General features: G+C 38.0%; 1 protein-coding gene across 2 annotated transcripts; it reads right to left on the reverse strand.

Annotated features, from left to right (window-relative positions):
• Positions 1 to 2,836: 2,836 nt before the first annotated feature.
• On the reverse strand, positions 2,837 to 11,795 carry PTGS2 (prostaglandin-endoperoxide synthase 2). Of its 2 annotated transcripts, none has more exons than XM_084638026.1 (11): positions 11,676 to 11,795; positions 11,187 to 11,367; positions 9,530 to 9,646; positions 9,233 to 9,376; positions 8,510 to 8,653; positions 7,775 to 7,956; positions 6,863 to 6,946; positions 6,332 to 6,578; positions 4,316 to 4,602; positions 3,434 to 3,581; positions 2,837 to 3,248 (listed from the first exon to the last, which is right to left on the reverse strand). In XM_084638026.1, exons 2-11 carry the CDS (start codon positions 11,236 to 11,238, stop codon positions 2,839 to 2,841), a joined length of 1,815 nt encoding a protein of 604 aa, XP_084494152.1. In that variant the 5' UTR covers positions 11,239 to 11,367; positions 11,676 to 11,795; the 3' UTR covers positions 2,837 to 2,838. The 2 variants fall into 2 exon arrangements, with proteins under 2 accessions (XP_084494152.1, XP_084494151.1); XM_084638025.1 differs by having other exon boundaries at positions 11,187 to 11,370; positions 11,676 to 11,769.
• Positions 11,796 to 12,041: the final 246 nt, after the last annotated feature.

Raw genomic sequence — 12,041 nt, forward strand, 5'->3', positions numbered from 1 at the left:
TTCTCCATGTTTGGTTGCAGAATGAGATGTGAACAGGAAGTTAGTACTATGGACTGTTGAAATTGTCTGTATTGTGCAGTGGATGTGATCTCAGAGTTATGGGAATCATGTGGGTTTGTGTTCTGGATTGTGTTCAGCAAAATGTGAGTTTTCAAACACAATGGAAGTAAATACACTATTGCAAAGTTTGTGTCTCACTTTCTGGTGGCCGCATTTCAGCAGCTAGCTCCAGAGGGAGAGGATGAACCAGCCAAGATGGAATACCACCTCTGGTGTCTTGTTGCCTGATATGGTCGATTGTATGGTCTTCTGATTATTGCTTGTTCCAAGGGTCAGCCTATGGTTGGGAGATCAGCTATGATGACCTCTTTTAAAGAACTAGTCTTTGTTCATTATATTGATGGTTAATTATATTTGATAAAATTGCCCCCCATCCTGACTCTGCTTTTCCTTTTGCTCAGGCCCAGATCCTTTACTTTCTTTCTACTATGCCCCCCCAATCTTCTCTTAAAGAAAGCTGGAGTCCAGTGTGTTTTGCTGCCTTTCCCTCCTCTCCCCAATTCAGTACATACTAACTTGGGTATGTATTGGCTGGGAAGTTTTCATTTACATTTTTGTCCCCCACCCCCTCAAAAATAAATAAATAAATAATAAAATCAGGAACACTTTTCTGACACAAATTTTTCTAATTTTCAACACAGCTTTTGGCAAGTACTAATGCAAACATACAAATTCTAGATCTTGATTTATCCTAATCTTGCATTGTTAGTGAACTTAATGCCTTTTCTAAGATGAACTCTTGGGTGGAAGGGGAGAAAATAAAATTATATGGTGTTCTTGTGAATCAAGTAAATGTTCTGTTGCAATCAAGTATCAAAAACCAGTACTCACAGATAACGTCTGCAATGTTTTTATTTTAACAGTGGTATTTTAAACATGTCCTTTTTGTAAAAAAATAAACGTGGAAAAAAATCATTCAAGCATATTTATTATAAAACATTACAAATAAATAATTTCAAGTTGTCTTCGCCATATATGGTAATCATCCGAATCCTATCAGATGGGATTACATATTATTAATTAATAACTTATTTGAGTGCTGACATTGTGCTTGCATTGTACAAAATAGAGGAAGACCTGCTTTCTTTCCCATGTAGCTTTTGGTCTACATTCAAACTGTATGTATCTGGAAATCTCATTGTGAATTTCATATAGAAGGATTGGGCCCTAATTCTGAAAACTAACTCAGTTCAGATAGAGTGGGCAACAAGATGGTGCAGATTTTAAAACAAATATTTTTTTCCCCCGAGAGTGGATTAATGTTGACAGTTTTTGGGTAAGTGTATTCTCCAGGAGGAGATGAACGAATGTAAATTACATGTTCTGATCCATTTCACATCTCAGGTGACCTCCGGAATAGTCTTCCATTTATGAACATTTACAGTTCTAAATATAAGAAACCTCAACATCTTTTAATGTACATTGTGCTTTCTCCACTTTGTGCATTGCATAAAAAAAAATAAATAAATAAAAATATCCCCAAACTTATCTGTAAAAAACCTTCCAACCTCATACACTTCGGTGTACAATAGACTGTGTGTTCCTTTTTTAGTTACCAATATTGAAAATTACAAATTAACATATCTTAAAATGAGCAGCCCAATTAAAATAATCAAAGTGTAAAAACAAGTAACTAGAAATTTAGGGAAAGTCAATCAAATTGTAACAAGGCCATATTCATGCTGACGCTTTCCTATCCTATATTAAGGATGCAGTATATACAGTGCTGGGAAGACTGTATCTTTCAGATGTGATTAAAACTGAAGCCTTGTCCACAAGTGGTCAGTAAAGCTCCCTGGCCATTCTTTCTCCCAAAATAGTTTTCTGACCAATTCCAGCCTAAATAATTGCATTCTTTCTACCTAAATCCCCCCAGCAGTTTTAATAGAAAATGCCATTCTACACCCCCCCCCCCGCCTAAAAATAATTAAATGATCCTTGCAGGTAAAAATCTAAGGTGCTATTATAAAATCATTGTGTGTAATTTCTTGCTCTGATTTCTTGCCATTTACAACACAGCTATCAAAATATAAATGCCCTGTTATCCCAGCCTGGCACATAACTACTTCTAGCTAAACAGCAGCAAATCTTTCCCTCCACCCTACTCACACCTACGTCGTGCAAACTCCAAAACCTAATTGGAATTTAAACACAGGTTATATACTTTTATAAAGTAAATTTTAATTTTAAAAAGAGTATTAATGTAACATTGGTTTCAAAATCCAAAGTCAGAAAATAAAAGTTAAGGCTCTTAGTTAAATGTTAATATAAAATATGTGCATGATAGTGAGGTAGTGTTTGTGAGAAACTTAACTTTTTCATTTGCTGACTTTATACAAACATTTAAAGTTGCAAAATTTGTTTTACATTCATTTACTATTTATGGTACTGTAATTAGTAATTATTGCAGTTTTCATTAATCCAATTTTCTTGTTTTTTTGATTTTTCATTTTCAAATGAAAATATATGTTGGCAAAATAACTTATTCCTGTAGCGTTATGTTGCCTATTAAGTGACAAAACAAAACATTTACTGTCAAATTTTATAGCAAAACACCAGAAAAAAATTGGACCATTTTCATCCACTTTGGAATACTTCTTTCTGTTACAGAAGATGTAATAATGGATCCAGTGCTGCAAACTTTAAAAAACAGTGGTCTGCCTTGATCACTGGAACCCTTGTCCTGAATAAGACATAGCCTGGATTTCATTTTTTAAATATAAAGATATAAATATAATAATTTATACAATTATTTAAATAAATAAATAAATGGATGTATTACAATTCAGCAGATCTCTCTTTCATTAGTAACGTGGGGTTGATATCCTCCATTGCAGAGCTCGAGGAACTGACGTTAATGGTGGCCGTTTCTGTGGCTTCAGAGTTTAGGACGTGGAAGGCGGTGATGGGACAGCCCTTCACGTTATTGCAGATGAGCTTTTGTAGGGAGGCAGTATTGATTATTTCAAAGCCCACTTTTCCACCAAAGGTGCTTGGTTTCCAGTACTCCGGAGAACAGATAGCATTTCCCATCAGTCCTTTCAAAGAGAATGGTGCTCCAAGTTCCACCATAGTCTCACCAAAGATGGCACTAGGACGAGGCCTTTCTACTAGAAGGCCAGGATACAGCTCCATAGCATCAATGTCTCCATAAAGCTCTTCTAATTCAGCTGCCATTTCTTTTTCTCCTGTAATAATTAATAATAAATAAGAATAGTAAATGGAAAATCCCACCTTTTAGCACTTTTCTTTTGGTCTTTAATCCTACTTCCCACCACAACCCCAATTTATATAATCCTGGAAACAAACAGTGTCCCATCTACCATATTAGTCATTTGTAAGAAAAGGCCCCATTAGAAAGAATAGCTCTTACCTGTAAGTTCCTCAAATGACTTAAAAGGTTTCAGTAGGAAGCGTTTTCGGTACTCATTCAAGGACTGGTATCTCATCTGTCTGCTTTGATCAATTGAAGCCTTAGCTACTTTCTGTACTGCAAAAGGAACGTTCTTACCCCCAGCAACCTATTGCAAAAAAAAGGATACAAAGAATAATAAGAACTCTAGGCAAACTCCTCACAGCTTTTATAGTGTGTATAAACTTTGGGTGGAATCCTGCTTGCCTTCCTCAGGCAACATTTCCATTGACATGAATGTGGGTTCTTCTGAGTAAGGAAGTGTCCCTTGAATGGCTTTTAGCCCTACAATTCCCATTAACACTGCGGGAGTACCACAACCATGGCACAGCCCAACTGAGAAAATACAGCTATTGTACTGCACTTCTCTGAGAGTGCAACCTACTACAGTAGATATATTTGTTTAGGCCCAGAATTGCTAGGATTTTAACTTTACAACTGAAAATCACTATAAAATGAATGATATTTTCAAGTAAATGATATTTTTTGCAAGATTATATCAAGCTTTGGAAGAGTTTTTCCTTTTCCTTTTTAAATTAAAAGGCCATTTTTGACCTGACCCTGAAGCCTTCTTAAAAATAAAACTCTCATTGAAATCAGTGAGTTCTGTCAGTACTAAGAGTGCAGAATCTGGGCTCATGGACAATAACATTTAAAGTGCATTTGCTTTGGTAACTCCTGTACTAGGAAGAATTAGATTTTACTATTTGAACAAGCAGGTATCTTTCTTTTTCACAGAAGAAATTCCAAGTAAACTTTTTTGCCAAGTCTCTGGGTTATGTTAATTGGCACAAAAAATTTCTAGACTGTCCAAAAGCTAAAAAATGTTGTGAGAATGTTTACCCTGCCGGCAATTTGCTTGGAGAAGGATTTCACCATGTGGGAAAGGCCATGTTCCATCATGATAGAGTTGTTGTAGAGAAATTGCTGGAAAGTGTACTCCTGGTCATGGATCTGAAAACTGTCAGGCAGAAGTGGGTGCCAGTGGTACAAAGTGTTGAATTCAGCTGCAATTCTATTCTGATATTGAAATCGCTGGTTAAACAGCAGCTCGGGATCAAACTTCAGCTTGAAATAGTAGCCACTCAAGTGCTGCACGTAGTCTTCAACAACAATCTTGATAGTCTCTCCTGTTAGTTCAATGAAACAGGGAAAATGTGTATCAGTTTTGTTTGCTTGAACAATTCTGAATGTTCAGCCAGCTGTGTAAGAAAGGATGTAAATGGTGAGGTAAAATGGCCAAGGATTGTTCTAAAATAAATATATTTTGGGGGGAGTTTCAGAAGATGTCAGAGATTTCTTAATGGTTTGTGAACTCTTATGGAAAATGTTTCAGAGCAGCAGCTGTGTTAGTCTGTATTCGCAAAAAGAAAAGGAGGACCTGTGGCACCTTAGAGACTAACCAATTTATTTGAGCATAAACACAAGTACTCCTTTTCTTATGGGAAAGTTTTATAGAAGTGAATAGGGATGAAAATGATAGCAGTTCTAAAATGTAATAAACATTTAGAAATTAGTAGTGAAGAGTGTTCTTTCTATAATTTCCTTTAATAATTCTATAGCAACAACATAATTTGCTATTACATTCTATAGGATTTTTCTGTAGGGAAAAACCATTGCTAATTTTATCCAGAAAAAGTTATAGATATCTCAAAAGAAAGTCTGAGTTGCTGTTACTGTCAAATACAACCATCTCCTTTTAGTATACTGTTGCATTCTTCATTTGGGGACAACTACTTAGTTGTCTTGCCCAAATGGAGTGTGCATAAACATTAACATGAAAATAAATGTCACTGGATAGAGACTAATATATAACAACATCATTTTGTATTAGCTTTTCAGTAACTTCCTAAATTCTAAACTGAATCAAAGCCTTCCTCTTAACCTGTAACAGAGAGCAGCGATTGCACTGAAGATAAGACACTTTAGCAGCAGGGGAAGGTCATTCGGCCACACACATACCTGACGTTTGAGAATTAGGCCATGTCTATACTTACAAGCTGATAGAGTCACAGCTGTGCCACTGTAAGAGTGCTTGTGTAGCCGTGTTGTGCCAATGGGTGAGAGCTCTCCTGTCTACATAATAAAACCAGCTCAATGGGTGGCGGTAGCTATGTCAGTGGGAGACATAGTGCGGTGCACACAAGTGCTAATGCTGGTAAAACTTATGTCTCTCAGGGGTGTGTTTTTTTCACATCCCTGAGTGACAAAAGTTTTGCTGATATAAGTGCTAGTGTAGATATGGCCTTAAACTCACCTCCCTGCTTCCTCACTATGCACCTCACAGTTCTAGTTCCCTTAGTTAAAGAAACAGAATGCCACCTGATTTAGGAATTTTCTCCACAGTTTGATATTCAAGATACTGGTTACAATGGACTGTTTTCTCATGAACCATCAAATACTGAACATAGGTCATGAAAACTTTAAAAAAGATTCCTTATGGTTTCATTTAACAAACTAAGTAAAATTTGTTCCATTATTAAACCTGTTGAAGCTGCCTAGGGGAGGAAAAATCTCCCAGATCATTGTAACATGTTAATAACTTTTTAAGTTCTGTATAATTAATAGCTGTTTTTAAAAAAAACAAACAAACAAACAAGGCCTCCATTTTCAAAAGTGGACTAGTGATTTTGTGTCTCTCTGTTTTTGGGTGCCTAGCTCGAGACATCTTAAAGGAACCTATTTTCAGAAAGTTCTGATCTTCCTATTGTCCGAAAATACCTTTAAGGTATTTTAAGCTGGCCCCCCAGAATAAGGAGGCATGCAAAATCACTTTTGAGAACGCAGTCCCCTGAAGCTGGGGTCTATGTCTTTGTAAAATAGTTTAATATGGAAAGTCTGATTTTCAAGTTTACTCACCTATCAATATGAGCCTGGTAGTTTGGAACAGCTGCTCATCATCCCATTCTGGATGCACCTGCTTAAGAACGTCACAGACGCGATTGTGCTCCCTGAGCCATATTGTGGCATACATCATTAAACCTGGGACCAAACCAAACACCTCCTGGCCTACAGAAAATTGCAGGTGCTCAGGAATATGAGGTGGGTAGATCATTTCTGCCTCAGTGTCCTTCACAGTGGGAGGGTACATTTCTCCATCAATCATCTGCAGTTAAAAAAAAAAAAAAAAGGAGAGAGACTTAGAATCACTGATGATAAATAGATGTTCTCCAGTATTTTATTTTTCCCATTCTAAAAATACAGACTGTGGACCAAATTCTGCCCTTGTATTTAAGTGTGCAGCTCCTACTGAAGTAGATGGGACCTGCTAACACCATGGCTGAATTTGGCCCTCTGTGTTTTAACAACACTTCATACTATTAACAAATGTTAATTATAAAATTCCATTGTTCTCTTATTATACAGTAGGAATTTTAAAGTGAAACACACCTGATACTTCAGCTTTCCATCCTTAAGTAGCCTCAACTTAAGTTGTCTATCCAAAGTCTCTCCATAGACATGGTTCAAGTCAACCTATAAAATAAAAGTATTTGAAACATGAAGTCAAACTACATTTCTGGTTATTTTAGAATGGATCCAACTCCTGTTTAAGTCAATGGAAGTTGGATTGGGGCTTAAATGTTTTCATATTAAGTATACTATGATGATTGGCACCCTATGAATACATTACATAAAGATTTAAAAATAAAGTCAGTTTTTTTGTTAGAACTGGATCAAACTATGCACAACAATGAGTTTTAAAATTCGCACTCAGTTAAAAAAGACTGCTTCAAACATGTCTAAAAGAATGGACAGCCTGGAAACTCTACAATATAATATTGTAAGATTCTTGTGGACTTTTAAACTGGAATTGGTTTCAAAGAAACAATTGATACTCATGTGAAATAGTTGCTTTTCAATAGCAAAGTCTCTTTTAAAAGTGTAGCACATGACCATTATTTTACAGTACAGTATATGCCTTTTTATGCATGATGGAAACAGTCCAATAGAAAAAATTTTGGGGTCTCAGTAGATATGGATGGGTTTGTGTGGAAACAATAACACCACATTTCGAAAATTAAGACTGTGCAGATAAGGAGAACTAAATCGTTTGGTATTTTTGATAGAATTATTTAGGCTTCTATAGTCTGGACTGGAAATACCTCCATCTTGTTGAATAGGAGTTTTGCCTGCCTTGCAAACTGCAGTGTAAGGCTCTCAGTAATGCAAAGAATTCCGTGTAGTTATGTACGTCACAATGTTTATGTACGCTCCTAGCACTCTGAAGGATGTTGTTCTTGCCACAAAGGCTGATAAACTTTGCTATACTTTTCAGTGAGAGTCATAACTTTATGATCTTACCCCATGGCCAAGAGCTTTGGTGAAGGCTGGCCCTCTGTGGTGATCTGTCTTAAAGAACTGGTGGGTGAAATGTTGAGCAAAGAACGTGAACATCATATTTGTGCCTTGAGGATCAGGAATAAATTTTTTCCTCAGCAGAAATTTCTCCACAACTACTGCGGAATCTGGGAGCTCCTTCTTACCTGTAATTTAAAATCAAATCAGTTTATTTTTCCTTAAATTTGGAGGAAATAAGACTTATTTTATTATTCAATCCAGCTATGTCATTTTCTCCTTAGAACAAGTATCTATCACATGTGAAACCTATGAGCTAGATCCTCAGCTGGTGTAAACTGGCATAACTCCATAGAAATCAGTGGAGCTACTTGATTTATACCTGCTGATAGCTTAGCTATAACTTTTACAAACCTTATGCACTTGATTTAAAACACAACTTGATTGCTAAAAATCTTCATTTCTGCTATGTTGAATCTGCAACTCAATCTTTTCAATTTCTTTATTTTATTTCTAACATTTATCTCAATAACTACAGTTGGAGTCTGTGTAAATCATTACTTAGTTTTTAGCTCTTTGTACAGTATATCCAATACACAACCATTTTACAATATACTGTTGCAGATTTCAAAGACTGTAGTACTATAAAAAATAGTCTGTTAAATGTTTTCCAAGAGGGCAAAATAATTTGACTTTCCCACACTCCACAATCAAACATTGGAAATCTCTTCTATTCCTTACCTTTAACACCCATGGGTGTTGGGCAGTCCAGTGCCACTGGTGGGAGGGTTCTAGTATAGAAGGAAAGGTTGGAATAGGCTTCCCAGTTTTTGTAACCATACTGGCTGTTGTATGTTGGTGGACTGTCAATCAAATGTGACCTTGCTAAAATAAAAAAAAAAAAAAAAAAGTATTTTTAAAAGTTGGCCTTAAAACAGTAAATTGAATTTAATTAAGCTACAAGGTCAAATCCTTTCTGCCTTACTTTTGGGTATAGTCCTTATTTACGAGCAAATTTACAGTGTGGTACTTTCTAGTATTAAAACCTTATTTAATGGAAAACTGCAGTGTATAATATAATGTTTGAATCACTGCAATCAATTATTGAGATGAACAAATTACATGCTTTATAAATGTGTCATAATTTTTGTCTTACAAAAATAACAGAATAATTTTGAGCAATGGTGGACCCCCATGAAAAAAATCCCTTTCATCCGTTCTCCCACTCCTTGTGGTTGCTTCCTGATTATGAGGTGAAATGTATACCTGGCTTCTGCTTTCTACATTTCCTGTCCCAAAATACATTACCTGTCCCATATTTCTAAAGTATGTATGTATATAAAATCATGTATGTATATAAAAGTATGTATGTATATAAAATCACTAAGCAACACAGTATTTCCTTAAACTCCTGTGGCCAATGTCTACAACTGAAGGTTAATAGCACAAGGAGAGGATACTTACATGTCAATACATATCTCATGATGGAATCACGGAAGAAGGGAATGCTGTTTATTATATTCCAGACACCTTTGAAGTGAGTGAGGATGTAGTGGACAGTGTTTGGAGTAGGTTTCAATGTCAGTTTCAGCCAGGTCAAGAATTCCGCTGTGAGCATTGAGGGGAAAGATTAAGAATATTGTATTATTGTACTTATGAGGACTAAATAATATGCAAATCTGGAAATAAAATACTGGAATATTTTGCAGCTTTCGAGATTCATTATTGTTATTTATAAAAACATAACTTTCAGATACTTACGTGTAGTACAGTTTTCCCCATAAAATCCTGTCCTTGTACAATCACATTCATATCCATCAAAACCTGTCGTCATACATACTCCTCTGTTCTGGCATGGGTTTGAGCAGCAAGGATTAGCTGCAATGAAAATTAGAGTAATGTTAATAAAATAGTATTCGGAATGCATGAATCATTGTTTTCATCTCACGAAGCAAAGTTTTAAGAGCTATGTAAGCAATTTCCTGAGGATTATGGCAGAAAATAATCAAACTGTAGGTAGGACCAATTCAGACTAAACCCTGCACTGATATACTTAAAAGCTATTAATATAAGAAGAAAAAATATTGACAGTTATTTATGGGTGATTCATTTTCAGTTGGTATTATATGTAGGCAGCATTGCTAGAGAATTGATGACCCCTCTCAGAATGTTCAGATCATTTCTCAATATCCCATTTAAAAACTTGTCGTATAACTACAAGTTTTGAAGGTGGCAAAAAAGAATGGGGGGAAATGAAAAGTCATAATTTCTCTAGGCCTAATTCTGTTCTCAGAATTCAATGAAAGTTGGGTTTAGAGGGCATAACTAGACATCGTGAGAGCTATTTATAATTTCTTTAGCTCCAAATCCTAGATTTACCTGTTTCCTAGCCCTAAACCAGATACAGTGTTTTGTATGTCTCTTCCCCATCTCTCGACTCAGAACACTGGAGAAATTTGGATGCTGGCTGAAAATTTGCAGCTGGTGCTCATCTCTACTAAGAATATCAGAAGCAACTTTTACACTTTGGGAATATTAGAAAATAATACAGTACTTCTCTTTTACTAGTAAATCGGAGAGGTTGGGATGTGAAGTCAACATGATATTTTTAATAATAACAACAATGTAAGAATGGTCCGTCTAGCCTGTGGTATCCTGTCTTCTGACAGTGGCCAATGCCAGGTGCTTTGGAGGGAATGAACAGAACAGGTAATCACTGAGTGATCCATCCCCTGTCATCCATTCCCAGTTTCTAGCAGCCAGAGGAGGCTAGGGACAACCCAGAGCATAGGATGGCATCCCTGACCATCTTGGCAGCTCCTGGATTACAATTCATGAGGTTCTGCACTAGCTCCCATGTCACCATGTCAGCTATGTCACTATAGCACATTCTTAAACCTGAGGCTCCATTTCTTAAAAGCGTGGGGTGTCATCAGTGCTATTCAAAAGCCAGCGGCACTCATTAGAAAATTAATTCTGAATCTCGCTCTCTCTGTAGCGCCCTCAAGCCTGTGCAAAACTGCATCCATCCAAGTCTCGGAACAAAGAGAACACAAATTAAACAAAAGGCACCACGGCAGCTTCATAGAATCATAGAATATCAAGGTGGGAAGGGACCTCAGGAGGTCATCTAGTCCAACCCCCTGCTCAAAGCAGGACCAATCCCCAATTTTTTTTTTTGCCCCAGATCCCTAAATGGCCCCCTCAAGGATTGAACTTGCAACCCAGGGTTTAGCAGGCCCATGCTCAAACCACTGAGCTATCCCTCTCCCCCACCCCAACTCTGCAAACTCTTCAACTCTGCAAAAAGGAGATCGCAAAGCACTGCAAGCAAATGCCAGAGAAGGCAGCTCAGACAAGTGAAAAATGTCCTGGAGAGTTTCCGCGGCGCTGAGACAAAGAAGGTTTGAGTACTAACCTGCTTGGCTGAAAGCCAGGAGACCGATGATTAAAGTGCAGGGCAGAATCATATCCCAGTGGTTCTTCACGAAAGGAAACTTGATGCTGTGTTGCCCCGTCAGGTTCTGTAGAGGCAGCTACTTCTGCTTTCTTTCCGCTTTCCCGGCACGTTGTAGATTGCGTCCACGATTAACTGCATCCTACTTATGGACCAATGAGAGAGTGACGTACAAGTGCGTCCTGCATCCGGAAACAGCCCCCCCTCCCCTTCCCCATACATCATCTGAATGGAAGAGGGAAATTCCTGCAGTGTGTAAAGAGGGGAAGACACCCCCTCCCCCAACTTCCTTCCCAGGTTATGGGATCGGGGGAATCCCCAACCCACGAGACTCAGTTTCCCATGCGCCCCCCCCAACACATGGGCGGAGGTCGGTCTCTCTCACACGGTTCCCAGCTGATCTCTAGATTTAGCAAAAATCTGGAAGGCCAGGCTTGAGCTGCGTTGTACCTTGGGAGCTCCATCTCCCAGACTCTTCCGCCGGGAATCTGCCGTGCAGCTGCCGCGCTCTCCCTGCCGGGGCCCCTGGCGAGAGAATGGAGAGCCCGCGCTTCGTTCGTGCCTCGCTCCGATCACAAATGCAGCAGCCAAAGAGGGGCCCGAGAGAATCGACAGCCCCTTGCTTTGTTCCCTCTCGTGTAATCACCAGGCTCTCCCAGCGCTTCAGCCGCTGCCGCTTTCTTGCAGACTTCTTCACAAACAAAAATGAGCGTCCCGGGTTGAAATTTGGCCTCAATCTCTTCCTTTCTCCCCGCCCCCCCAAAAGAATCACCTCCGTCCCCAGCACCTTAAGAGAAGCCAAACATATAATGTCTA

This window comes from Lepidochelys olivacea, assembly GCF_965140295.1.
Source record: "Lepidochelys olivacea isolate rLepOli2 genome assembly, chromosome: 8".
In the NCBI taxonomy this organism is placed as follows: Eukaryota; Metazoa; Chordata; order Testudines; family Cheloniidae; genus Lepidochelys; species Lepidochelys olivacea.